Below are 27,307 nucleotides of genomic sequence, written 5' to 3'. Positions count from 1 at the left end.
AATCGGGTCTACTACTCCTGCCACGTTAGAGATGAGGAAACAGGCCCAGAGGGCTTGAGTAACTTCCCCGAGGTCAGAGAACTAAAGCGCCAGGCCCGGACTGGAATCCACACACGTCCGAGTCCGCAGCCCGGGCTCTAAGGCGCCGGCCGCGGGGCGCCTTCCCGGGTCCGAGCGGCCCCGCGTCCCTTCAAATGCTGCCCCGTCCTCCTCTTCAGCCGCTTCCCGGCTCCTCGGCGCGCCCGTCGCCCCCCACATCCCAGGGTCAGGCCTCCCGGCGGGTTTTCCTTTTTCTCTGCCAGAAACTGAGGGGTGAGACCGACGTTCGTGTCGGGACGCGTGCAGGTCGCTGCCAAGTCCCCGGGAGACGCGCGGCAGGAGAGCACGTCGGTGGACGCGGCTGTGTGGCCCCTGCTGTGGCCCCCGCGACCGGGGTTCGCGCGTCCATTTAAGGGAAGGGGCGGCGGCCGGGAGGGCCGACTCCGCCCCCGGTGCGCAGTGTCCAGCCCCGGGAGTTAAAAGGCAGCGACCCGAAGTCCCTTCAACCCAGTCGGGCGAGCCCAGCCGCCCGGGCCGCGTGCTGCCTAGAGCGTAGCCCCGCCCCCTGCCCGCCGCGTCACGCACGCGCTCGGCGCCGCGAGCCGCGCGCATAACGGTTAGTCGGGTCCTGGCTCGCGGCGCTCGGCGCTGTCCCTGCGATGCCCTTCCTGCTGTGGTGGGGTCGCAGGGACCTACCTCGGGGTGGAGGAGGGACCTCGCCTCTGGGGGAGGGAGGCGGCCCGACCAAGGACTTCGTGGCCGCGGGCAGCCGCGTGGCCCAGAGCGCGGCGTTGTTGAAGTAGGTGCGGCCATGGGTAGGGGCCTTGGCTGCGGAGAGGAATGTGGTCGGGTGACCTGGCGTCATCCCGTCGTCCCACCGGAGATGCTTTTGATCTGGCAGGACAGTGACTGGCCTGTAAAATCGAATGGGGTTGATTAGCCTCATGCCTTCCAGGCGCTCTTGGGGGTCTACCCATGGGAGGTGCTTTGGAGTGAGGGTGTTTTGTGTTTTTTGGCGTCATGGAAAGCTACCTGTCGTTAGGGTGGAAATGCTAGTAGGTGCTCATGGCGCGATGGAGAGATGTCTCACATGGTAAATAAAAGTAAAAAGTTAATGTTATCCTTTAGAGGAGGAAGAGAGGGAAAGCAGGGAGGTGGCGTGACATCCCAAAGAAAGAGAAGGGGCTGCCAGCAGCGAGGCCAGGTGGCTCGCTGATTGTGAGGGGAACGAAGAGAAAAGATAGTGCTGGCTGTCACTTGATAACAAACACAGCAGGAAGTGGCTAACAAAAACTGCAAGGATGTCAAAGTCCACGACTTGGTTTCCTGCCTCTTCTTGGAGAAGGGATCCTCATAGGAGATGTGACTCTGTCCTCAAGATATGGTGGAGGCTGTAGCTCAGTTCTTCTGCTGTTTACACGGGAACTCTGTCAAAGCAGATTCTGAAAAAAACAATTTTGAAAGAGAGAGATTTACATCTCTTTTCCATCCATTCAGCTTTCTTCAGAAGTTGTGCAAAACAGAACCGCAGGGTACCTGTTAGTGAGGGAGCTCATAGGATTGATCTTTAACTGTTACTGGGGAGATGGTGGGATTAAGTATTCTCCTGTTGTTTTGCAAGGCTGCCTCTTTTAAGTATTTAAATATTCTTTGATAAGGTTCACCTGTAAGTGTATATTGAAGTAACAAAACTTCCTTTTTTATACTTTTAGTGTCAAAAATATGCCCTCTAAAACAGCTTTGTAAATAACCATTTATCTGTGCTTAGTGTTAAGTAATGCTATGCTAGACAAACAATACTCAGTTTATTAGTGTTTTGTGGATTGTCAAGTACTCTACAAAAACAAAACTTTGTTCCTTTGAGGTTTGAGCTCAGATATAGCAGTAATAATGATGTTCAGATTCATTTATGAAATATTAAACACCTATGTATAAAGGTAAGCACTAGGGGGAGACAAATTTAAGAGTCTCAAATCTGAGATGAGAACTTTCATAATGAGAAATAAAGCTTTGAAATAAAACATTCATATGTGGTCCTAATGATCAAAACCTATGAAATATTTTCATAAAAGTAACCATAAACCATCAAACTTAAAAAACTTAACTATAAAACTAATAGTGTTAAATATTTCTGTAAGCGGTTCAGTCATACTTTTTTTCCAAGAAACGAAACCCCTTTTTCTCTGTTGGCTTCTTTATGACTACTTATTTTCCCAACGAGGCCTCAGAGAAATGGGTGTGAAGTGAATACTATCAGTGGTATGCATTTCTGTTCAAAAGCAGTAATGTAAATGACCATAACCTTAACACTAGTTTGTTGTTTTAAATGAGCCAGTACATTTCTGCTACAAACCCTGGAACAAGGTCACACATACATTAATAAATTGAAATAGTCTATATAGGTTTTGATTTGGGTAATATACTTTTTATCGCTACAGAAACCAATGTTTATAGATTATATTCTAGAATATAATCTGTAAATTCTGCCAAGCAAAACTCTCCTATATAGTGTTAAGGTCTTTGAAGCACATGGTCTCTAGCTTACCTTTCGTCATTATGACTGCATATTCTTTTGTCCATTTTTTAAATGTGGGGGAAAAAAAGGTCTGTATTTAAAAACTCATACCAGAGTAAGAAATTTCAAGTAACAAAAACAGCAATTTGGCAATATGGCAGAATTGTGTTCAGTCCATGTCTGGGTTTTGATTTTTTCCCCCATAATTCTTTTGGATGCTCTTATTTCATTCACTTTTTTTTTTTCCTCAGTCTAAATCCTAGCAATTTTAAATATAATTCTGACACTGTAGAATAAGGTTTCAATACAAGAAAATGTTACCTAATAAGACTGTGATTATATAGTTCGATGACCAAAAATTGACTTTTTTTTTTTTTGAGATAGAGTCTCACTGTGTTGCCCAGGCTAGAGTGCTGTGGCATCAGCCTAGCTCACAGCAACCTCAAACTCCTGGGCTCAAGCGATCCTTCTGCCTCAGCCTCTTGAGTAGCTGGGACTACAGGCGTGTGCTACCATGCCTGGCTAATTTTTTTTTTCTATATATTTTTAGTTGACCAAGTAATTTCTTTCCATTTATATAGTAAAGACGGGGTCTCGCTCTTGCTCAGGCTGGTTTTGAACTCCTGACCTTGAGTGATCCTCTGGCCTTGGCCTTCGAGAGAGAGCTAGGATTACAGGTGTGAGCCACCGTGCCCAGCCTTGACTTTTTAATAAATTATGATAAATCATAACTGGCAACTAAACTTAAAGTTTAATCACATTGAACATGGATTATATTAGCTTTTCCAAGTGAACTTTAATGTATCAAACAGCTCTACTGTAATTAAAGTAAGTTTAAGTGTATGTTCTGAGATAAATTAACTTTCATCATTTTTCAACTCTTAATTCAGAGAAAAACTTTTATAAATTCATGCATTGGACTTTCTATTTAATTTTAGAACCCAGATTGTTTCCTTTCAACTGAGATTGGGGCTTCTATAATTCAAATGGAAATTTTAGAAATGCACTAGGATAAGTAATCTTCAGTTTGAAATGATGATATAGTTTTCAGGAATTATCTGGCAAATCTTTAATTTCATATGTACCCTAAATTTAAAATGATCTCTCCTGAGATGAGAATGGGTGTCCCAGGACTTCTTTACCAACTCATTCTACACAAATCCTCTTCTCCCTCCTTATAAAAGAAAGACTACCTCACACATGATATAAAAACCTTTGGGGGCCTGGCGAGGTGGCTCACGCCTATAATCCCAGCACTCTGGGAGGCCAAGGCAGGTGATCTCGCTCAAGGTCAGGAGTTCAAAACCAGCCTGAGCAAGAGCAAGACCCCATCTTTACTATAAATAGAAAGAAATTAATTGGTCAACTAAAAATATATAGAAAAACAAAAATGAGCCAGGCATGGTGGCACATGCCTGTAATCCCAGCTACTCGGGAGGCTGAGGCAGAAGGATTGCTTGAGCCCAGGAGTTTGAGGTTGCTGTGGGCTAGGCTGACGCCACGGCACTCTACTTACAGGAAAGAGTGAGACTCTGTCTCAAAAAAAAAAAAAAAAAAGGGCAGGGGGAACCTTTGGGGAACAATCCAAACAAAGGGAAAAGTCTAGAATGAGTAGCTCCATGCTCCAGATAGAGAAATAGTAAAGGAGGCAGAACCTTATTTCACCCAGGCAACAAACTTCTGCCTTTTATGCCTGATTGTCTTCTGTCAATCTTAGACTTTGGAAGAGTGATAATAGGAATGTTTATCAACTCACTGCTTTGGATTCAAATGAAGTCAAATGAGTATATTCCCCAAATCAAACCAAGTTAATGGCCATTTTCTATTAATATAAACCAAATGAGCCAAGCATTGAGGTTTTGACAAAGATATATTTAAAGCACATAGAGCACAATATTCAATATGCCAGAAATTATGCCTTTCCAGCAATAAACTTACACATTTTAGTAATCAGTGTGTAAGGAGGGATTACATATTATACCAAAGTTGTTTTGGGGACAAAACAGTTGAAGACCACAGGCTTGGTAGTCACCTTTACACACACCTAGTTCTTTTCAAAGTGAATCTGAAATGTTAGGTTAAGAGAAGATAGGATGGTATATATAAATATGGACTTTATATCATTTGGGTTTTCTTTTTCCTGAAAATGAAGTAATTTTTAATCTTTAGATAAAAGGCTTTCAATGATATTCAGGATACATTACAAGTTTGGTTTTAAAATAGATTTAAATTGATAATAGGTCTTACAATTATTTCTTTTTTTTTTTAATGACCCAAGCTGTGGTAATTACAATTATTTCAATAAATCAGGCACTCTAGAATACAATGGGGAGTTACAACCGTTATCTAATGATATCTTATAGTAATAGTCCAAGAGCATAAGATCTTTTTCGAATATGGAAAGAAATTAGTCTTTCTACAATGTTAATCCCTAAGAGTTTATTCTCCTTTATAGGCTACGGTATTATTATCAGTTTCATACACTTTTGCTTTATAATGAACTCTTACAGGAAGAAATTTCTGGTGGTTTTCCCAGATATATACAACTACATTTTGTGTCATGCTTAAAACATCTGCAAAGTGTGGCACATCCAGATTGAGATTCTTATGATAAAGGGGCTTCATAATTGCTTCTTCCGTATACCTTATTGAGGTCTGTCAAATTCATAACCATTCCTGTAACTGCATCAGTCTTTCCATGTACTGTCACGACAACTTTATAATCATGCCCATGGACATTTGGATTGTTGCAGTTCCCAAACAGTTTTAAGTTTTCTTCATTGCTCAGAGATTTGCCTGCTGGCTAGTGGTTGGGCACTGCTGGAGTCAAGGCTGTATGCTGTCACCTGGTGGCGAGTCTTCAGGTACTTCTGGCTCATGGCTTTGGCCAGCAACTCCCTCCTCAAGTGGCAGGGTGAGGCGGGGCTCATCTATTATTTTATTTGACTTTTTTCCTGCCCTCCCACCATGTGGATGTTATAAAAGCCTATACTTGTGAAAGAAAATTAATTTGATAGCTCTATCTAAAAAGATACCAGGCAAAGAATATTATGGGATGTGATACAGCTATCTATAGCAGAAACAGAAACCAAGTTAGGGACCAAGTTCCTGCATCAGAGCCAGCCAGTGTCAGCAGAAACCTTTATCAAGGATGACTTAGGCTGTGGGAGATTGAAGCCCAGTGGTGTTAGGGAGACCTTGAAATGATCCTACACCAATCATATTTCTTGCAGGGTAAATAAAAGGTGTGTTCTGTATTCTCTTAAGAACTTTACTTATCCTTGTTTACTCCATCAGTGAGTGGGAATGGGTAGAAAATTGTATTTCTAAGAATTTCATGGCATAATCTTACCCCTTCTGTTGAGTAATTAAAATAGTAGGAGGGAAATCTCTGAAGGAAATGAATCTGTAATTGTCATCAGGCCCTAGAACAGCAGTGGCCTCTTGTTCAGATTTGATCCTTACCAGTTTCTGGGCTAGCACAGCTAGTGGAGAAGTTATAAATGTTAGGAAGAAATGTAAGATATGCCCCTACCTAGAATGTTCCTGGGCTATTTTTCCCACATCACTTAAGAGGACTTAAAGCAATCTGATGGGATTTGGGTTCCTGCAAATAGGGCTATTCCAGTGGAAGTTGCTGGCCCTGGGAGTATCAGTCCTGTTTCTCTGCCCAGGAAACCTGGGGAAGTTTGGAGCGAGGCAAGAGCCTCTCAAGGACCTCTTTGGAAGAAGTCTTGAATCTTCTGGAGAACAGGAACAATCTAAAGAGTTTGCCTAGGTCTCTGGTTTTTGTGGTGGTATCGCCCTGGGGTGTAAGTGTGTGGTCATGTGTGTTTTATTGAGTAGATTGCAAAATAAGTTAACATTTCTTAGATATCTGTGTATATGTATACACATTATTAGGAGTAACTAGCTCTACAGGAGAATTTTTTATATCTTGTATTTTTTTTTTTTCTTTTTTGAGACAGGCAGGGTCTTGCTCTGTCACCTAAGCTAGAGTGTAGTAGCATTATCATAGCTCACTGCAACCTCAAACTCTGAGGCTAGAGTGATCCTCCTACCTCAGCCTCCAGAGTAGTTGGGACTACTAGTGCATGCCATCATGCCCAACTAATTTTTCTACTTTTTGTAGAGAAGAGGTCTCACTCTTGCCGGCTGGTCTTAGACTCCTGGCCTCAAGCGGTCCTCCTACCTCAGCCTTCCAAAGTGCTAAGATTACAAGTGTGAGCCACCATGCCTGGCTTATATCTTGGATTTTTAAAATTAATAATCTATTTTAGATAAAGCATTTTCTGGATATTTTGGATGATAAATTCTTTTAAAAGTAAAGTACTATATATTTGTATTTGATTAAAATTCTGATACCAAATGGTATTAATTTACTTGTGTGAGTTAGTAAAGAACATAAGAGCATACTTAATATTTAAATGATAGGTTTACACAACTGAAGACCAGATGTTTTTATGCCATACTTTAAACACTGTAAAAGGAACTTTCATTTTAGTTTATACAGCATATTATAGTATATACAGTATATAACAGTATATAGTATACAGTATATAACTGTATATAATAGTATATAACAGTATATAATAGTATACAGTATATAATAACAGTATTATATACTATTAATACTATTATATAACATTACTACATATATAATAAGTATAGTATATACTTATATAAGTATAGTATTATATAATGCTACTTATATAATACTACTACTTATACTTATATATATTACTTATAAGTATAATAAGTATATAATTAGTATAAGTATATAAGTATAATAAGTATAGTATATACTTAGATAATAAGTATAGTATTATATAATACTGTTATTATTAACAGTATTATATACTATTATATAATATAACTAGTATATACTATAACTGTATTATATACTATTAATAACAGTATTATATACTATACCAGTATATATACTATTATAACAGTATATAATAGTATAGACAATATACACTATGACAGCATTAATCTGGTTATTGCAGAACATTATCCATCTTATAAATTAATGTTCATTTGCAGTGATTTTGTTTAGTAGTGCTGTACCTAATATGTACCTGTATAAGTAGCATTATAATTAAAATCATCAACCCAGTAGTCTTATAAGAGTTTTTATCCCTCCCCTTTAAATAAGAGTCTGTAGGGCCAGGCGTGGTGGCTCATGCCTGTAATCCTAGCACTCTGGGAGGCCGAAGCAGGTGGATTGCTCGAGGTTGGGAGTTCGAAACCAGCCTGAGCAAGAGAGAAACCCCATCTCTACTATAAAATAGAAAGAAATTAATTGGCCAACTAAAAATATCTATAGAAAAAATTAGCCGGGCATGGTGGCGCATGCCTGTAGTCCCAGCTACTTGGGAGGCTGAGGCAGAAGGATTGCTTGAGCCCAGGAGTTTGAGGTTGCTGTGAGCTAGGCTGACGCCACAGCACTCACTCTAGCCTGGGCAACAAAGCGAGACTCTGTCTCTAAATAAATAAATAAATAAGAGTCTGTAAACTAAAGTTTATGTGTTTTGGAACCAGACATACTTGGATTTGGATATGGACTTTGCCACTTAACAATTGTATGTACCTCTTCTTCTATAAAATGGGGCTTCATTTAATTTAACAAATATAAGTGCCTACTATCTGCCAGATGCTTTTCTGGACAATGGGAGTATATCATTAAATACAATGGATACAGTCTCTGCTCACAGAAGCACGTGCAGTTTAGTGGGAGAGAGAAGCAAACAAATTATACTACAATGTAGGTGTTATGAAAGGGGTTAAGACTAGGGTTCTATGGTGCATGTAGTAGAGATGTTTAGCCTACCTGTAGCAGTTGAATAAAAAGGAGATCTGAAAGACAATAGCAGTTAGTCAAGTGATGGGAGAGCCAGTTCTAGGCGCAAGGAACAGAAATATGTGAAAGGCAGATGAGAGGGCATGGCACTTGAAGAACTTCAAGAATTCCGTTATGGCTAGAGCCTGGTGTCTGATAGAAGTCAGGAAGAGATAAAGTGGGAGAGGCAAGCAAAGGGAAGATTAGAATAGGTTTTGAATAGTTTGTTAAGAAATTATTCTGAAGGTAGTAGTATATCTGGATGTATAGAAGGGTTTTAAGAAAAAGGCACAAAACGATGAGGCTTTACTCTCAGAAGATCACTTGGGCCGCCATGTGGAGAATGAAATGGAGAGATATGTGGAAGGCAGGGAAACGACTTATGAAGCTGTTGCATTAAACCATGGGAGATGGTAACTTGATCTAAGGGGTAGTGGCTGTGAGAGTGGAGAGGAGACAGGTTTGGGAGCTGATATTGGTTAGATATGGGGCATGAGGGCAATGAGATAAGGATGGCTCACAGGCTCCTTGTTTGGCCAGTGATTTGAGCTGGAAATATGTGATTGAGTCATCACATAAATGGTAACGAAGCCACTGAAGTAGATGAGATCTGAGCGCATAGAGTGTTAATTTAGGAGGGTGTGTGTGAGGTACATATTTAAGGCCTGCCCAGCATCCATTCTCCATTCTCGCTAGATTGCCCTCCTCCTTTATTCATTCATCAAATATTTGTTGAATATTATTACATGCTGTATTTAGTCAGGGTTCTCCGGAGAGAACCAATAGGATGGACAGATAGACGAGAGGGGGTTTATTGGGAGAATTGGCTCATGCAGTTCTGGAGGCTTTGGAGTCCCAGGACAGACCATCTGCAGGACAAGGACGCTGGGATGCCAGTAGTCTGGCTCAGTGCAAGTCCCAAAGCCTCAGAAGCAGGGAAGCTGATGGTATAATTCTGCGTCTGGGGCAAAGGCCTGAGAACCTAGGGGGACCACTGGTATAAGTCCTGGAGTCCAAAAGCTATGTAGCCTAGAGTTCCGATATGCCAGGGGAGGAGAAGAGTGTCCCAGCTACAGGAAAGAGAGGGAGACGAAATTACCTTTTCTCTGCCTTTTCTTATCTGGATCCCCAGCTGATTGGATGGTGCTACCCACACTGAGGGTGACTCTTCTCCACCGAGTCCACTGACTCACATGCCAGTCTCCTCCAGAAACACGCTCACAGACACACCCAGAAGTAATGCTTTATCAGTTCTGTAGGTATCTCTTAACCCAGTCAGGTTGACACCTAAAATTAACCATCACACATGCCAAAGGGCTAGGGATAAAGCATTATAAAAAAGGCCCTGTTTTAATACAGCTTATTTTTTTGGTGGAGGGAGACTGACAACAGCAAGAGGCAACATAGTCTAGTGCTTAAGAGCACAGACTTGGGCACCATTTGAATCCCAGCTCCACCACATCCTGAGAAAAGTTAAAGTTATTTAGCCTTTCTATTCCTCAATTTGTCCAATTGTATTTTGCCAATAGTAATAATACTTTATATGGTTGTTAAGAACATTAAATGAGTTAATCAAGTACAGTGCTTAATCCAATGCTGCCTCATAGCACTATGTGAGTGTTTACTCTTATTTAGATAGTCTTTTAAATAGATGCTATGGAGAAAAATAAAGCAAGGTAAGGAGTGGGAAGTGAGAAGTTGCCATTTGATCAAGGATGGTCCAGAAAAGCCTCACTGATATGTGAACGTTTGATTTGAAGTGATATCTGGGTAAACAAAAATTCCAGGCAGAGATAACAGAAGGTTCAGAAACCCTAAACAGCATGCTTGACATCCTCAAAAAATAGTAAGAATGTCAGTATAGTATGAGCCAGGAGGGACAAACGTAGGAGATGGAAGTCAGGGCAAATCATGGAGAGCCTTTGTAGCATTTTAAAGATTTGGCTTTCCATTCTGTCCACTCTATGACTAGACCCACCCTTTCAGAGTAGGCATATGAATTAGATCCTGCCAATCAAAGCTTACACAATGATTAGCCTAGATTGAACCAAGTATTTAAGGGTAATTCTGTTGTCAGAATGAACATTCTGTTGCCTGGAAAGAACCTGGGATTGTTATAGGAGAATGCATAAGCTTGGAGTCACTATTGTGTCTTGCCTCAACGAATTGAGGTCCTGCCTGAAAGTGGAACCAATAAATAGATATCCCTGATGGCATCATTTGGTCGTTTCATCCAACTGTGTCTGAAGCCAGAACCCCTACTTTAGATTTCTTAGTTACATGAGCCCAAAGCATTTTCTTTATTCAAATCAGGTCAACTTATGTTTTTGATCACTTACCAACCTCATTAATACTAAATAGGCTAAGAAATGAAGTCACTGAATCAAAATGAAAAAGAGTAAAGAGCCAGCATGAAAAGAAGAAAATACAGAGAAAACTCAAGGGAAGAACATATAAGAATGCATTTTCAACAATTTGAACACCGAGTAAACGATGGATGTTAAGGATACAAGAAGCTTATGAAAGTATCCAGCATAAAATAATTAAGAAATAGTATCTAGTGGTATGGCATGGAATACTATTTACCCTTAAAAAAGAAGGAATTCCTGTCATTTGTGACAACATGGATGAAGCTGGAGGACACTATGTTAAGTGAATAAGCACAGAAAGACAAATCCTGCATGATCTCACTTATATGTGGAATCTAAAAAAAGTCCAACAAATATAGAATAGAATGGTGGTTACTAGAGGCAGCGGGGTGGGGAAGGAAAGACTAGGGAGATAGTCAAAGGATACAAAATTTAAATTAAACAGGAGAAATAATTTCAAGAGATCTTTTGTATAATATGGTGACTGGTTGTTACTAACATGTAGTTAATAACAACATGTTATATACTTAAGAATTGCTAAGAGAATAGATTGTAAAATGTTCTCACCTCCCAAAATAAATATGTGAGGTAACACATATATTAATCAGCTTGACTTAGCTATTCCACAATGTATACATATACCAAAACATCATGTTATATACCATAAATATATACAATTTTTGTTTATCAATTTAAAAAAACCCTAAAGAATGTCAAAAATTTTAAAATGGTGGAATAAGGCCCTCTGAAAATCTCTTTTCTTTTCTTTTTTTTTTTTTTGGGACAGAGTCTCACTTTGTTGCCCAGGCTAGAGTGAGTGCCGTGGCATCAGCCTAGCTCACAGCAACCTCAAACTCCTGGGCTCAAGCAATCTTCCTGCCTCAGCCTCCCGAGTAGCTGGGACTACAGGCATGCGCCACCATGCCCAGCTAATTTTTTGTATATATTTTTAGTTGGCCAATTAATTTGTTTCTATTTATAGTAGAGACGGGTTCTCTCTCTTGTTCAGGCTGGTTTCGAACTCTTGACCTCGAGCAATCTGCCCGCCTCAGCCTCCCAGAGTGCTAGGATTACAGGCGTGAGCCAACATGCCCGGCCAAAATCTCTTTGTTGAAAAAACAATGAGAACATTGGCAAAAATTATCAAAATCAAAGGCTTGCAATAATCCAAAGAGAATGTATTCAAGAAAAACAGCCGAACTCTCAGTAAGAACAGCAAAGTATGTGGTGTTTTAACAAATAAAGGAGAGATTAAGACATTCCCAGATAAACAAAAACAGAATTTGTTGCCAACAAGCCTGCCCTCCAAGAAATATGAAAAAGCATGTCTTTCAGGCTGAAAGGACACTAAACAGTAACACAAATTCACAGGATGAAATAAAGAACAGTAAAGGCAACTACATAGGTAAATATAAAAGTATCAATGTATTTTTTTGTTTGAACTCTTTTCCCTCTTATCTGATTTAAAAGACAACTACATAAATTAATAATTATAAAACTTGGGATTATATAAAGATGTTATATATATATGACAATAATAGCATTAAAAAAGGGAATTGTATAGGAGCAAAATTTTTGTATACTATTGAAATCGAGTTGGTATTAATCCAACTTAATTAGATTATCTTAAATTATGGTGTTAATTGTAATCCCCAGAGCAACCATGAAGAAAATAACTCAGAAAATAAAAGAAATATCAAGGGAATTAAAATAGCACACTAAAAAAATCTACTTAATGTAAAGGAAGGCAATAATGGAGGAATAGTGAAACAAAAAATACATAAGACATGTAGGAAACAAATCACAAAATGGCAGACTTAAACCCTACCTTATCAAATTAAATTAAATGTAAATTGATTAAACATTTCAATTAAAGGCAGTGGTTGACAGAATGGATTTTTAAAAAATAGTTCAACTATATACTTTCTGCAAGAGAAAACACTTTAGATTCAAAGACACAAATATGCTTAAAGTAAATGGTTAGGCCGGCGTGGTGGCTCACGCCTGTAATCGTAGCACTCTGGGAGGCCCAGGTGGGCGGATTGCTTGAGGTCAGGAGTTCAAAACCAGCCTGAGCGAGACCCTGTCTCTACTAAAAAAAATCAAAAGAAACTAATTGACCAACTAAAAATATATATACAAAAAATTAGCTGGTCATGGTGGCGCATGCCTGTGGTCCCAGCTACTTGGGAGGCTGAGGCAGGAGGATCGCTTGAGCCTAGGAGATTGAGGTTGCTGTGAGCTGGGCTGATGCCATGGCACTCTTGCCAGGGCAACAAAGTGAGACTCTGTCTCAAAAAAAAAAAAAAAAAGGAATTTCAACAAAAAATAAAATAAAAATATAAAGTAAATGGTTGAAAAAGATAAACCACACAAACAATAGCCAAAAGAGAGCTGGAGTGGCTATGGGAATATCAGGCAAGATAGTCTTTAAGACAAAAATTTTGTAACTAGACACAAAATAGTACATTTATGATAAGAAGACCAATCCTCCAGAAAGATATAATTATAAACATATATGTATACACATACATATATGATTAACAACAGAGCTCCAAAATATATGAAGCAAAAACTGATGGAATTAAACAGAGAAATAGACAATTCAGTAATAATAGTTGGAGACTTCAACAGAACTTCAATAGGACACCTAGATGTAAAATCAACAAGGAAATGGAAGACTTGAACAGTACTATAGACCAGCGAAATCTAACAGATATTCACAGAACACTTTATCCAACAATAGCAGAATACACTTTTTTCCCAAGTACATTGGACTATTTTCCAAGATAGATCATGTTAGGCCAAAAATAAGCTTTAATAAATTTAAAATGATGGAATTACGTTCTCTGACAAAAATGGAATGAAATTAGAAATCAACAGTAGGGAAATTAACAAATGTGAAAATTAACATGTTCCTAAGTAAACAATAGTTCAAAGAAGAAATCATAAGAGACATTAGCACATTGAGATAAATGAAAACAAAAACACAAAATCAAAAATAATTATGGGATACAGCTCCAAAAAAGTTCTTAGAAGGAAATTTATGGCTGTATATGTCTATATTTAAAAAGTAAAAAATTTCAAATCAATAACTGACTTTCCCCTTAAGAAACTAGAAAAAGAAGATTAATGCAAAGCAAACAAAAGGAAGGAAATAATAAAGATTAGAGTGAAATTTATTGAACTAGAAAGTACAAAAACAATAATCAATGAAATCAAAAGTCGATTCTTTGAAAAGACTGACAAAATTAACACTTTTAGCTGGACTAATCAAGGGAAAAAAAGTCTCAAATTACTCAAATTATTCATGAAAGAGGGGACATTGTGTGTATTGAAGAATTGACCTGACCTTTGCCTTTGGCTACTGGAATGTGATCTTTAGGCCTCTGGAATGTCCTGCCTAGTAGGAGTGTCTGTGTTTGTCTGGGGACTTTGACCATGTATCATTTCCGATCTCCACAGGAACTATAGGCTACAGGTATTAGCCTATCCTCTGGACAGGGCTGGAGACTAAAGGTCAGCCACGTGGACACTATGTGATCTAGCTCTAATAAAAACTCTGGACACCAAAGGCTCAGGTGAGCTTCCCTGGCTCACAATACTCTGTGTGTATTGTCACACATTGTGGCTGGGAGAAAGTAATGCTGTCTATGACTCCATAGGAATAGGGTGATCAGAAGCTCTGCCTTTGGACCTCTCCCACACTTTGCCCTATATGTTTTCTTTCTTTGGCTAATTTTAACCTCTATCTATCTATCTAATCTATTTATTTTGAGACAGAGTCTCACTTTTGTTGCCCAGGCTATAGTGAGTGCTGTGGCGTCAGCCTAGCTCACAGCAACCTCAAACTCCTGGGCTCAAGCGATCCTCCTGCCTCAGCCTCCCGAGTAGCTGGGACTACAGGCATGTGCCACCATGTCCAGCTAATTTTTTGTATATATATTTTTAGTCGGTCAATTAATTTCTTCCTATTTTTAGTAGAGATGGGGTCTCACTCTTGCTCAGGCTGGTTTCGAACTCCTGACCTGTAGCGATCCACCCGCCTTGGCCTCCCAGAGTGCTAGGATTACAGCCGTGAGCCACCGTGCCTGGCCAACCTGTATCCTTTCCCTGTAATCACAAGTATAATAACTTTCAGTGAGATCTATGAGTCCTTCTATTGAATTATCAAACCTGAGGGTGGTTTTGAGAACCCTCTCCAACTTGTGAACTTGGTGTCAGAAGTGAGGGTGTTTCCTGTAACTGTACAGTTGGTTAAACTCATGATACATTACTACTGACCTTACAGAAATAAAAAGGGTCATAAGGAAATATTATCAACATGTGTATTACCACAAATTAGATAACCTAGATGAAATTGACACATTTCCAGAAAGGCACTACCAGATGGACACAAGTAGATATAGACAATTTGAATATACCTATAGCAAGTAAAGATATTGAAGTAATCTTTAAAAACCGATCCACAAAGAAACCTTAAGCCCAGGTGCCTTCATTGGTGAATTCTACAAAACATTTAAAGAATTAATACTGATTCTTCACAGGGTCTTTCAAAAAATAAAAGAGCAGCAAATGCCTCCCAACTTGTTGTAATGCACTATTATCCTGATTCATAACCAAAGATAACACAAGACAAAGAAACTACAGACCAATATCTCTTATATAGATGTAAAAATCCTCAACAAAATGCAATCAAATCGAATCCAGAAACATATAAAATGAGTTATATACCATGACAAACTAGGATTTATCTCAGGAATGCAAAGAATTTATGTTTCAACATGAAAATCAATGTACCAAACCATATTAATAGAACAAAGGCCAAAACCGCATGATCATCTTAATAGACACACAAAACATTTGACAAAATCCAACACCCTTTCCTGATTTAAAAAACACTCAGTGACTAGCAATAGATGAAAAACACCCCAAACCTAATGAAGGGTATGATGCTATATACATGTTTTTTGGCCATGGGTCCTGGCTCATAACTCTTAGCCCTTGTTAGTCTTTTGTTATACTGTTAGGGCACTTTAGAGGCTCCAAAGCAGGCCTCAGAAAACAGAATCTCTCTCTCAATGACCTTCTTCTCTCCTTTCACAGGTCCCATCTTGCCCTGCCTTTCTGATTATGGGTAATAGACCCTTATTTCAGAAGGGGTTCTGCCCTTTCCCTGGAGGAAAGCATGCTACACAGAGTCCAAGAAGAATCTGAACAGACAGGCCTTGCTGGGTTTCCCTACTCAGTCTGTTAGTATTAGATCATACTCTTTTTGTCCAATCACATTTCTACACAGTTGTCAATCATGATCCAAGGATACCATGGCCACCTGACTGAATTAATGAAGTTAAATTTGTGGGAAAGTACATGGCATAAACATTTTTTTTTTATGAGAATTCCAGCTGGAAAATGAGCAGAACAGTTATCAAGGAATAAGAAAATCTTATTACAGTCCAGTCTTCATACAGTTCAGCTTCCCTGCAGTGAGCACAAACTGCTGGTATAAAATGTTTGTGAAACCAACAGAAAAGATGTCTCTGGTGATCCATGCCTTTTTGTTAGCATGATATTGGGCTGGAAAATATTCACTCCTTAAAAACAGCTGGGATGCAAGGCTTTACCCATCATAGCAAATCTGTACTTTGTGTGCCTACTCCACCCCAGCACAGTTACCCCCTCCTTGGCACTCTTAATTCCTGTAAGGGCTCTCTCTCAGCTGCTGTCAGGGTCTTTCTGGGGCAATAACACCGAAACAGTGATGTTTCATCAGCATTATAGACTTTTTCTGGTGTCACATTTTCATTAATGATCACCTTGGCAAACTCATAAATGAATTTCTCTACTAGTTTGTGATCATCAGATGCTTTATCCCTACAAATCTTTAAAATTTAATGCAATGTCTCTTCTTAAATTTGAGCAACTAGCCTGTTGAATTCCCTTCAATTTTCAGTTCATCATGATCTTTGCTTGTTTCATGATCAGCAAATGATTAAGTGGCATGTGTTCACTATGATGCTGACAGATCCACTCTTTTAATACACTACTGAGGTCTTCATTTCTAGCTTTATGCAGTGTTTTTCTATTTTTCATTAACGTCTATTCATCACTTTCAACACAGAACTTCAACAGTTTATCCTGTTTCTTCAGGCCATATAGGGTGTCATTCCAACAGCATACTTTTCTGTAACATGTTTCACACATCGCTGTTCAATTTCTGCACCAGCTTGACTTTCCTTGCTATAGATAAACATAAATGCTTCCTCTTTTTCTTATTACTGTTATGCATAGGGGTATCTGCAGGCCTTTTGGACATCTCCAACATTATCTTTATACCATTGAGCAGACAATAAGCAAAAACATGCAATGAGGAATGCATGTAGGTCTTGGCCCCATGTGGGATATCCTGGGGAACTTGCTGTTGGCCTGCACGCATGCCATTTTATCACTCTTTGTGGATGTGCTTGTGTGGGCGAACCTGGGAATGCATGAAAAGATACATTGCACCTGAAGGGCTAGTGGGGTTTTTTTGCCTTTGGAGATGCTGAATAAACTGCGTAGTTTGAATGTGACCCATCACTTGGTGTCAAGTGTGGAATTTTCCATTTATGGCATCATGTCAGCATTCAAAGTTTTGAACTTTTAGAGCATTTCAGATTTTATATTTTTGGATTAGGGACACTCAACCTGAAAATGATGCTCACCATCATTAGTTGTCAGAGAAATGAAATCAAAATAACAATGTGTTACCACTTCATACAAACTAGAATGATTAAACATAAAAAAAAGATTAACAAATGTTGACAAGGATGGAAGGATGACAAGAAAAATTGAAACCCTCATCTATTGATGGTGGAGTTGTAAAATGGTACAGCCACTTTGGAAAACAGTTTGGCAGTTCCTCAAAATGTTAAACAGAGTTACCATATGACACAGCATTTCTACTGCTGGGTATATACACAAGAGAATTGGAAACTTATGTCCACAGAAAAACTCGTACACAAATATAGCAGCGTTATTCATAATAGGACAGAAGTGCAGAAAACCCAAATGCCCATCAAGTAATGAAAAGGTAACCAAAATGTGGTGTTATCTATAAAATGAGTATTATTCAGCAATAAAAAGGAATGAAATGCTAATATATGCCACAACATGGATGAATCCTGAGAACATTATACTAAGTAAAAGAAGTTAGTCACAAAAGATTACATATTATATGATTCTACTTATATGAAATGTCCAGATTGGCAAATTCACAGAAATGGAAAGTAAATAGTGGTTCCCAGGAGCTGGGGTGAGGGGGAAATAGGGTAACTGCTAATAGGTATGGGGTTTCTTTTTGTAGTGATTAAAATGTACTGAAATTAGATAGTGGCCATAGTTGTATTAATACAATTGGGTGAGTATACTAAAAACCACTGAGATATATACTTTCAAAGAGTGAATTTTATGATATGTGAATTATGTCAGTAAAGCTGTTATTTAAACATATTAATTGTGTCTACTGACCAGCAACTAACAGAAAATGATGGTTTGTTTTTGTTTTTTTGAGACAAGAGTCTTGCTCTGTTGCCTGGGCTAGAGTGCTGTGGCGTCACCCTAGCTCACAGCAACCTCAAACTTCTGGGCTCAAGCAATCCTCCTGCCTCAGCCTCCTGAGTAGCTGGGACTACAGGCATGCACCACCATGCCCGGCTAATTTTTTTCTATATATTTTTAGTTGGCCAATTAATTTGTTTCTACTTATAGTAGAGACGGGGTCTCGCTCTTGCTCAGGCTGGTTTCAAACTCTTGACCTTGAGTGATCCACCCGCCTCAGCCTCCCAGAGTGCTAGGATTACAGACGTGAGCCAGCTCGCCCGGCCAGAAAATGTTTTAAAATTACACATTTACAAGACTAAGAAAAAATACCTTGAAATAAATCTAACAAAAGTTGTACAAACTCTAAGAATTTTGTAAAGCTTTTAAAGTTTTTTTTCTATCACTGCAGGATCACTTTCTAATTTATATTTGAAGTGTTTAGATTGGTTAGCAGCTGAGCTATTTAAAAGTTGACTTCTTTCGTAGTCCATTTCTGACGAAAAAAAATAAAAAATAAAAAAAATAAAAGTTGACTTCTATGGATAGGAAGCAAGGATTTATACACTAAGCAGTATAACACTTAAAAAATGGGATTGTTTGACATGTACAGTATTAATAATGTAGTGCACCACGCCAGGTGGCCAGAAATGGCCATGGTAACATAGTGGTACAAGGTTAATTTGGACATAAAATTGAAGTTGGCTTAAGTAAATCAGAGAGGAAAGGGTACTTTCTCTAAAGTAGACTAGTAAACCTGTTCCCAACCCCTCCCACCTGCTACTAATTCATAATCTTATAGTATATTTTCTTTTCTAACTCTGCTCTTCACTAGTACTGGGTGACTTAAGAAGAAAAGGGGAATCTTTGATTTAAATCTACCAGCTTCTCCTGGTTCATTTTAAAGATTTTAACTATACTGGTCAGCTATCATTTAGGAATCTTTCTAGTTACAGAAAAGAAATACCTTAAATCCAAGCAGCTAGATCAAAGACAAACCTTATTGAGATAACTTTTCAGTCCATTAAATGAGAATCTTATATTTGGAGTAATCTTTTATTTTGTAAATTGCTATGTGTCCAATATGTTGCAGATATCACTATAGCCTTCCTAACATTTAAAAATTAACCTATAAGTACTAGAGGAAGTAAAAACTAGGTAAGTATTGCAGGATGTATTTTGGGAAAGGAGAGAAACTATAAGGGAAATACTAAATTGTGAAACTTATAAGGTGTGTATTATGTGACTTTTGCAAGCAGTTAAGTCAAATGAGTCATTTGATTATCTTTGGTATTGTAGAAAATTACTGTTATCAATTATTGCAACAGGTATGCTTATGAATTTGAAGAAAAAATACTACATTCATTGAAAAGGATTTTAGTGTACAGTTCAAGTGTTGGAGAGTTTTTAACTTGAAGCCTGTAAAAGTTATGGGCAATCCCATAACTCTTAGGCGGTTTTTCTACTGTATTCATGGAGGACAAGTAACACTGAGAAATAATTCAGGTATTTGTAACGTCGTGTTAGGGGTTTCGTGGGAGTGCTTTGTTATTGACCTACTTGATTTGTACTATGTTAATTTTATATCCTTCAGATATTTGGATTTGAAGCACATTTTGGAATTCATCTTTACGTACAATGTCACCCTCAAATGAAGGTCCAGTGGTTTATGCACCCCCAGATGGCGGCTGGGGGTGGGCAGTGACAGTTGGAGCTTTCATTTCTATCGGATTCTCCTGTGCATTTGGCAAATCTATTTCTGTATTTTACAAAGATATTGAAAATACATTTAATGCCAGCACCAGCGAAGTATCATGGATATCCTCTATCATGTTCTCTGTTATGTATGGTGGAGGTGAGTACCCACTTAGGCCTGCTCTTTTTCAAAAGCTCTATATTAAATACTTTTTGTTCTTGATGACTTTATTAGTGAAGTATTTGAAATGTTGGTTTTTGAAGCTATGTTTTTCATAGCTCTTATCCATAAAAGCTACATAGCAACTATGTGCTCTGTTTGGCCAATTAAAATATTATAAAACAGGTATCATAAAGGATAACAAAAAAATTGTGTTTTCTGTTTGTTGCTAGTGTATAGAAAGGCAATTGATTTTTGTATTTTATTATATGTCCTGTAACCTTGCTAAACTCTTTATTATTTCCAATAGTTTATTGATAGATTGTGTCAAAATTTTTAGATAAATAAAACTGTCTTCTGCAAATACTGATAGTTTGGTTTCTTCCTTTCCTTATACCTTATTTTCCTGTCTTACTGCACTGGCTCGGACATCCAGTATAATGTTGAAGAAAAGTGGTAATGGTAGGCATTCTTATTTTGTAGTTTTGTTTTGATTTTGTTGTTGTTGTCTTTCATGAGAAACAAGACACATTTAAGCTAGTTTGTAAATATGCTCTGATGTCAGAAGTTTGATCAGATTTGTTCATACATCTTGTCATAGTCATGGGTCTCCACTCCAGATGCCCATCTAAAAAATGTGAAACAGAGCAAACTTGCTACACTTATGTAGATACTATTCTAGATACATGAAGAGCCCTAGAAACACTTATAATCAGAATATTTGTAGCCTGGTCTGCCTTAGAAGAGATAAAGATCTTTTATACTTTAGTTAAAATCCATCCAATATGTTCTAGATGTATAGATGTACACTCGATGCTATTTTTTTCCATTACATAAACTTATGACTCTGAAATGATAGAAAGCAACATTCCTTACCACTGCCTTTTGTTTCATCTGTTTATTTTGGGGGCTGGGGGATTGTTGTCTTGGCACCCTTTCTTGTCAGTAATGAGGGGTATGGGTGTGAGGAGTGGGCTTCTGCTGTGTATTACTGAGTCGTTTGTTCTCTCTTAGGTCCCATCAGCAGTATCCTGGTGAATAAATATGGCAGCCGTCCAGTCATAATTGTTGGTGGCTGCTTGTCAGGTTGTGGCTTGATTGCGGCTTCTTTCTGTAACACTGTACAGGAACTTTACTTGTGTATTGGAGTCATTGGAGGTGAGTTGCTAGTGATACAAATTTAAGCATTAATTTTTCTGAGGAATATTTATAGCAGTCATGTGCCAAGTCTTTTGAGAAATTAAATTTCTTTATTAGAAAGGTATACTATTGTTATTTTTAAGAGCTATAGATATGTTAATTTAAGAGTACCAGAAAGGCAAGCTTTTTGTTTGAGACAGTCTTACTCTATTACCCTGGATAGACTGCAGTGGCATCATCATAGCTCACTGCAACCTCAAAGTCCTGGGCTCAAGCCATCCTCCCGCCCCAGCCTCCCAAGTAGCTGGGACTACAGGTATGCTACCATGCCCTGCTGATTTTTTATTTTTAGTAGAGATGGGGTCTCGCTCTTGCTCAGGCTGGTCTTGAACTCCTGAGCTCAAGTGATCCTCCTGCCTCGGCTTCCCAGAGTCCTAAGATTATAGGCGTGAGCCACCACAGCCAGCCACGGCAAGCTTTAAAGAAAGTTCTGATACTTAATTAGTGATTATGGGGCTGGTCTGAGTGCATTGGTATTTACAACTAATTGATCACAACCAGTTACAGATTTCCTTGTTTCTTCTCCACTCTTACTGCTTTACTTGACTAGCCTTAAAGAAAAACATTGATTATTATTTGTTGAATGAATAAGTTGAAGGAAAGACTTTCTTTTCTTTCTTTGGTCTTAAGAAAGCTAAAAACAGTGGTGGTAGTAGGGAAAGGATGAGTGGCAAGATGTTGAAAGGGTAGTCATCAGTTGTTCCCATTCATAACAAACCCATTCATCCAAGAAGAAATTGGAGTAGGCAAGAACATCAGATACAAAGCAGGAATTTTCTGGCAGAGAAGCCAAATACATTTTCAAGGGGTAAAGGGCAGATAGGAGAACTCTCCTTCCCCCTTTTAATAGCAAAATGAAGAAAATGAAACAGCTAATGAGTATAAAGAATATAGATCACCATTTAGCTCTGTAATTTGAAGAAAATCACCACTAATATTTTTATGCTATCTCCACTCATATGTTTTTCTATGCACATACACATAATTATTTTAGAACAGAAAGATGAGATTATGGGTGATGTTTGTAATCAGAGTTTTTAACTTAATGCATCATGCATAGTTCCCTATCTCAGTAAATATACTTTAACAGCTATTTTTTCCACTGGGTAGACCCATAATTCATTTCACCATTCTCTAGTTGATGGACTTTTAAATCGTTTATATTTTTTACTATTGATAAACAGTATTTGTATGATAGTGCTACTCTCTACATCTTTGTGAAAATGATTATTTCCTCAGGATGAATTTTTAGAAGTGTAATTATGGGGGTAAAAGGTTTTTGATATGATTAGCCAAATTACTCTTTTAGAAAGATTATACTAATTTACAGTCCCATCTACAAGATATGCGCGAATGCTGATAACAAGTATTATATTTTTGGATCTATATTTTGACTACATTAATTATGCTTCAAACATTTAAATAACATTTAAATGCTTTAAACATTTAATTCATCTAGAATATTTTAATAACCTAAGAAGGAAGGAACATAACTTTATTTGTTCCCACATGGTTATGTAGCCTGTTCATTATTTCATTTATTAGATCATCCAACAAATACTTATTGAGTTCCTACTCTATGCCAGGCACCGTGCCAGTCATGTTCCCGGCACCGTGGGGCTAGAGTCCACGTGATAGGCAAGATTCCTGCTCTTAAAATAGACCAACAAATAAATAAATAAACAAGAAAAATACCAGGTAGTCATAAATGCTTTGTAAAAACAGAGTTTTGGTGGAGAAGGATTGATAATCCCTAAAGAAAAGGCCTCTCTGATGTGGTAACTTTGAGCTGAGACCTGAATAATAGCTCAGAGCTGCCTTTGTGGACATCTAGGGGAGCAGCTAGTGTGAAGGTTCTAGGGCAACCGAGACAAGAGCACAGAGGTAGATAAGTGCCAAATAAATCAAGCAATACTGCCTCAGACTCCTGAGTAGCTGGAACTACAAGCATGCACCACCATGCCTGGCCAATTTTTTCTATATATTTTTAGTTGTCCAATTAATTTCTTTCTCCTTTTAGTAGAGACGGGGTCTCGCTCTTGCTCAGGCTGGTCTTGAACTCCTGACCTTGAGTGATCCTCCCGCCTCAGCCTCCCAAAGTGCTAGGATTACAGCTGTGAGACACCACACCCAGCCAGTTTTTCTATTTTTGAATAAATGCCACATTGTTCTAATTATTGTAGCTGTACAATGTATTTATATATCAATTAGAGTTGGTCCCACCCATTAAATATTCCCTTTCAAATATTTCTATTGTATTTATTCTCTAGGCGTGTGTGTGTGTATTGACATTATATATATAGATATATTTATTTATTTATTTTTTTTAGACAGAGTCTCACTCTGTTGCCTGGGCTAGAGAGCTGTGGTGTCAGCCTAGGTCACAGCAACCTGAAACACCTGGGCTCAAGCAATCTTTCTGCCTCAGCCTCCCAAGCAGCTGGGACTACAGGCATGCACTACCATGCCCGGCTAATTTTTTCTATATATTTTCAGTTATCTAGCTAATTTCTTTTTTTTTTTTTTTTTTTTTTTTTGAGACAGAGTCTCACTTTTGTTGCCCTGGCTAGAGTGAGTGCCGTGGCATCAACCTAGCTCACAGCAACCTCAAACTCCTGGGCTCAAGCGATCCTCCTGCCTCAGCCTCCCAAGTAGCTGGGACTACAGGCATGCACCACCATGCCCGGCTAATTTTTTGTATATATACTTTTAGTTGGTCAATTAATTTCTTTCTATTTTTAGTAGAGACGGGGTCTCGCTCAGGCTGGTTTCGAACTCCCGACCTTGAGCAATCCGCCTGCCTCGGCCTCCCAGAGTGCTAGGATTACAGGCGTGAGCCACTGCGCCCGGCCTCTAATTTCTTTTTATTTTTAGTAGAGACGGGGTCTCGCTCTTGTTCAGGCTGGTTTCGAACTCCTGACCTTGAGCGATCCTCCTGCCTTGGCGTCCCAGAGTGCTAGGATTACTGGCGTGAGCCCAGCCATCTATGTATATTTTATAGTCATTTTACCTCATTTAAAAAATAAAAAACATTGACAATTTCATAGAAATTGCATTAAATTGTCTGGACACACTGGCTCATGCTTGTAATATTAGCACTCTGGGAAGCTGAAGTGGGAGGATCGCTTGAGGCCAGGAGTTCAAGTCCAGCCTGAGCAACATAGTGAGATGCCTGTCCCTGGAAAAAGTACAAAAATTAGCTGGGTGTGATGGTGAGCACCTGTATTTCCAGCTTCTCAGGAGGCCGAGGCAGGAAGATCACTTGAACCTAGTCATTTGAGGTTGCAGTGAGCTATGATGATGCTACTGCACTATAGCCCAGGCAACAGAGCAAGACCCTGTCAAGAAAGAGAGAGAGAGGAAAAGGAAGGAAGGAAAGGAAAAGAAAGAAAAGAAAGAAATCGCATTAAATTAATAGATTTACTAGGGTAGTATTGGCATCTTTGACGATGTGTTTTTACCATCCAAAAATATTTTGGCTCACTCACTATCTTACTTTCTGAACTCACAAGATTTATTCTTTCTCTTTTTTGTTTTCAATTTCCTGTTCTTCAGAATAGTTAATACTATGAAACTAAATAAATATAGGATCTTACATTTATTATTCTTTAGTTGCTAGTGTGAAAAGAATTATTTTCATGTTATATTATAAATCAGGTATCTGCTACCTATACTTATGTCTATGAGTGTTTATTTGTTCACCTAATGATCTACTAATTATAATGGCATCTCTCATAATGATTATGATTTTGTCCTCATTCCAGTTTGTCTAGTTAATAACAAATATGTTTCTGAAATTTATTATAGTATGTAGTTTTTTTCCCTCCCTTCCAGGTCTTGGGCTTGCCTTCAACTTGAACCCGGCTCTGACCATGATTGGCAAGTATTTCTACAAGAGGCGACCATTGGCTAATGGCCTGGCCATGGCAGGCAGCCCTGTGCTCCTCTCTACTCTGGCCCCGCTCAATCAGGCTCTCTTTGATATGTTTGGCTGTAGAGGAAGCTTCCTAATTCTTGGAGGCTGCTTACTAAACTGCTGTGTAGCTGGAGCCCTGATGCGACCAATAGGGCCCAAGCCAAGCAACACAGGGAAAGATAGATGTATAGAATCCCTTCAGGAAACTGGAAAATCTGATGCAAAAAAAGGTGCAGGGGATGTAATTGCAGAATTTAATGGAAGAAACCCCAAAGAGGAGAAAGAATCTGTTTTCCAAACAATTAACAAGTTTCTGGACTTATCCCTGTTCACTCACAGAGGCTTTGTACTATACCTCTCTGGTAATGTGATACTGGCATTTGCACTGGCTACACCTTTAATCTTTCTTAATAGTTATGCCAAGAGTCAGCAGTATGCTAGTGAGAAAGCTGCCTTCTTGCTTTCTGTTTTGTCTTTTGTCGATATTATAGCCCGACCTTCTATGGGACTTATAGCCAACACAAAGTGGATAAGACCTAGAATTCAGTATTACTTTGCTGCTTCTGTTATCGCAAATGGGGTGTGTCATATGCTACTACCTTTAGCCACCAGCTACGTTGGGTTCTGTGTCTATGCGGGATTCCTTGGATTCGCCTTTGGGTGGTTTAGCTCCGTGTTGTTTGAAACACTGATGGACCTCATCGGATCTCAAAGGTTCTCCAGCGCTGTGGGATTGGTGACCATTGTGGAATGCTGTCCTATACTCCTGGGGCCACCGATTTTAGGTATAGTATGTCTCCCTACCTCTGTGGCTCTGTTATCATAAAACAAACGTATAAGATTGGCAAGGCAATGGAAAGCAGAGATTAGTGAACTGTTTGACCAAGACCAGCTCTTTCTCATTTCTGTACCCTTGGTGCTGGTACAGCATAACTGTTCAAATACCTACAGAACTGAATGAAATTGAACCATCAAGCTGAAAGGGGAATCAAAGCTATTACAAACATCAGTATTTCTTAAGATAATTTTTTTCTGATCATAAAAATAACATGGCTATTATAGAAAAATGTTTAATATACAAGTTTACCTTTAAAGTACTAGTGGTGATTTCATTTTTTCTTTTTTTTTCTTTGAGACAGTCTTGTTCTATTGCCCTGGCTAGAGTGCACTGGTATCAGCCTAGCTCACAGCAACCTCAAACTCCTGGTCTCAAGTGATCCTAACTGCCTCAGCCTCCCAAGTAGTTGGGACTACAGGCATGCGCCACCATGCCCAGCTAAATTTTTAGTAGAGACGGTGTCTTGCTCTTGCTCAGGCTGATCTCGAACTCCAAACCACAAGAGATGCTCCTGCCTCAGCCTCCCAGAGTACTAGGATTACAGGTTTGAGCCACTGCACCTGGCCTCATTTTAATCGTGGAATTTATCTCAGTAGTAATATTTAAAATATTATTAACAACAATAGCTCTCAGGTGAAGGGCTCATAGTATACCAGAGACTGTTCTAACCATTTTATATATCCTGTCATATCTCACAAGTCCACAAGATAGGACTGTTATTGTCCCACTTTATAAATGAAGAAATAGAGGCTTCTAAAAGTGAAATAACTTGCCCAAGATCACACTGCTAGTAATTAACCATAAAACTTGATGGATTATGTTCTAAGAATACCACATTCTCTATAATTAGAAATTATTCAGCCTGAGCAACATAGTGAGACCCCATCTCTACAAAATATAAAAAAATTGGCTACATGGTGGCATGTACCTGTAGTCCCAGCTACTTAGGAGGCTGAGGCAGGAGGATTGCTTGAGCCCAGGAGTTTGTAGTTGTGGTGAGCTATCATTGTGCCCGGGCAACAGAGCACTCTAGCCTGTGCATCAGAGAAAAACCCTGTATCAAAAAATATATATTAATACAAAATACAATAATAATTTGGCCCTCCTCTGGATATGATTCATGCTTTTGAGATTATGCATTATAAAGTAAGGAAG

At 38.8% G+C, this 27,307-nt stretch overlaps 1 protein-coding gene across 3 annotated transcripts in view; it reads left to right on the top strand.

Moving 5' to 3' along the window:
- Nucleotides 1-634: 634 nt before the first annotated feature.
- LOC105878745 (monocarboxylate transporter 1-like) overlaps nucleotides 635-27,307 on the top strand; it is a 31,301-nt gene continuing 4,628 nt past the window's right edge. The window contains exons 1-4 of one of the 3 annotated variants that reach the window (XM_012778455.2): nucleotides 635-838; nucleotides 19,938-20,198; nucleotides 21,213-21,356; nucleotides 25,233-26,099. In XM_012778455.2, the coding sequence (XP_012633909.1) occupies nucleotides 19,982-20,198; nucleotides 21,213-21,356; nucleotides 25,233-26,099 (1,228 nt within the window). In that variant the 5' untranslated portion in view covers nucleotides 635-838; nucleotides 19,938-19,981. Of the gene's footprint in view, nucleotides 839-18,638; nucleotides 20,199-20,634; nucleotides 20,661-21,212; nucleotides 21,357-25,232; nucleotides 26,100-27,307 lie in introns of those variants that run through there. The other 2 variants (XM_012778461.3, XM_012778458.2) reach the window with 2 other exon arrangements.

This window comes from Microcebus murinus, chromosome 2 (assembly GCF_040939455.1).
Source record: "Microcebus murinus isolate Inina chromosome 2, M.murinus_Inina_mat1.0, whole genome shotgun sequence".
NCBI classification, from domain to species: Eukaryota; Metazoa; Chordata; class Mammalia; order Primates; family Cheirogaleidae; genus Microcebus; species Microcebus murinus.
This window is presented reverse-complemented; position numbering and strand designations above follow the sequence as displayed.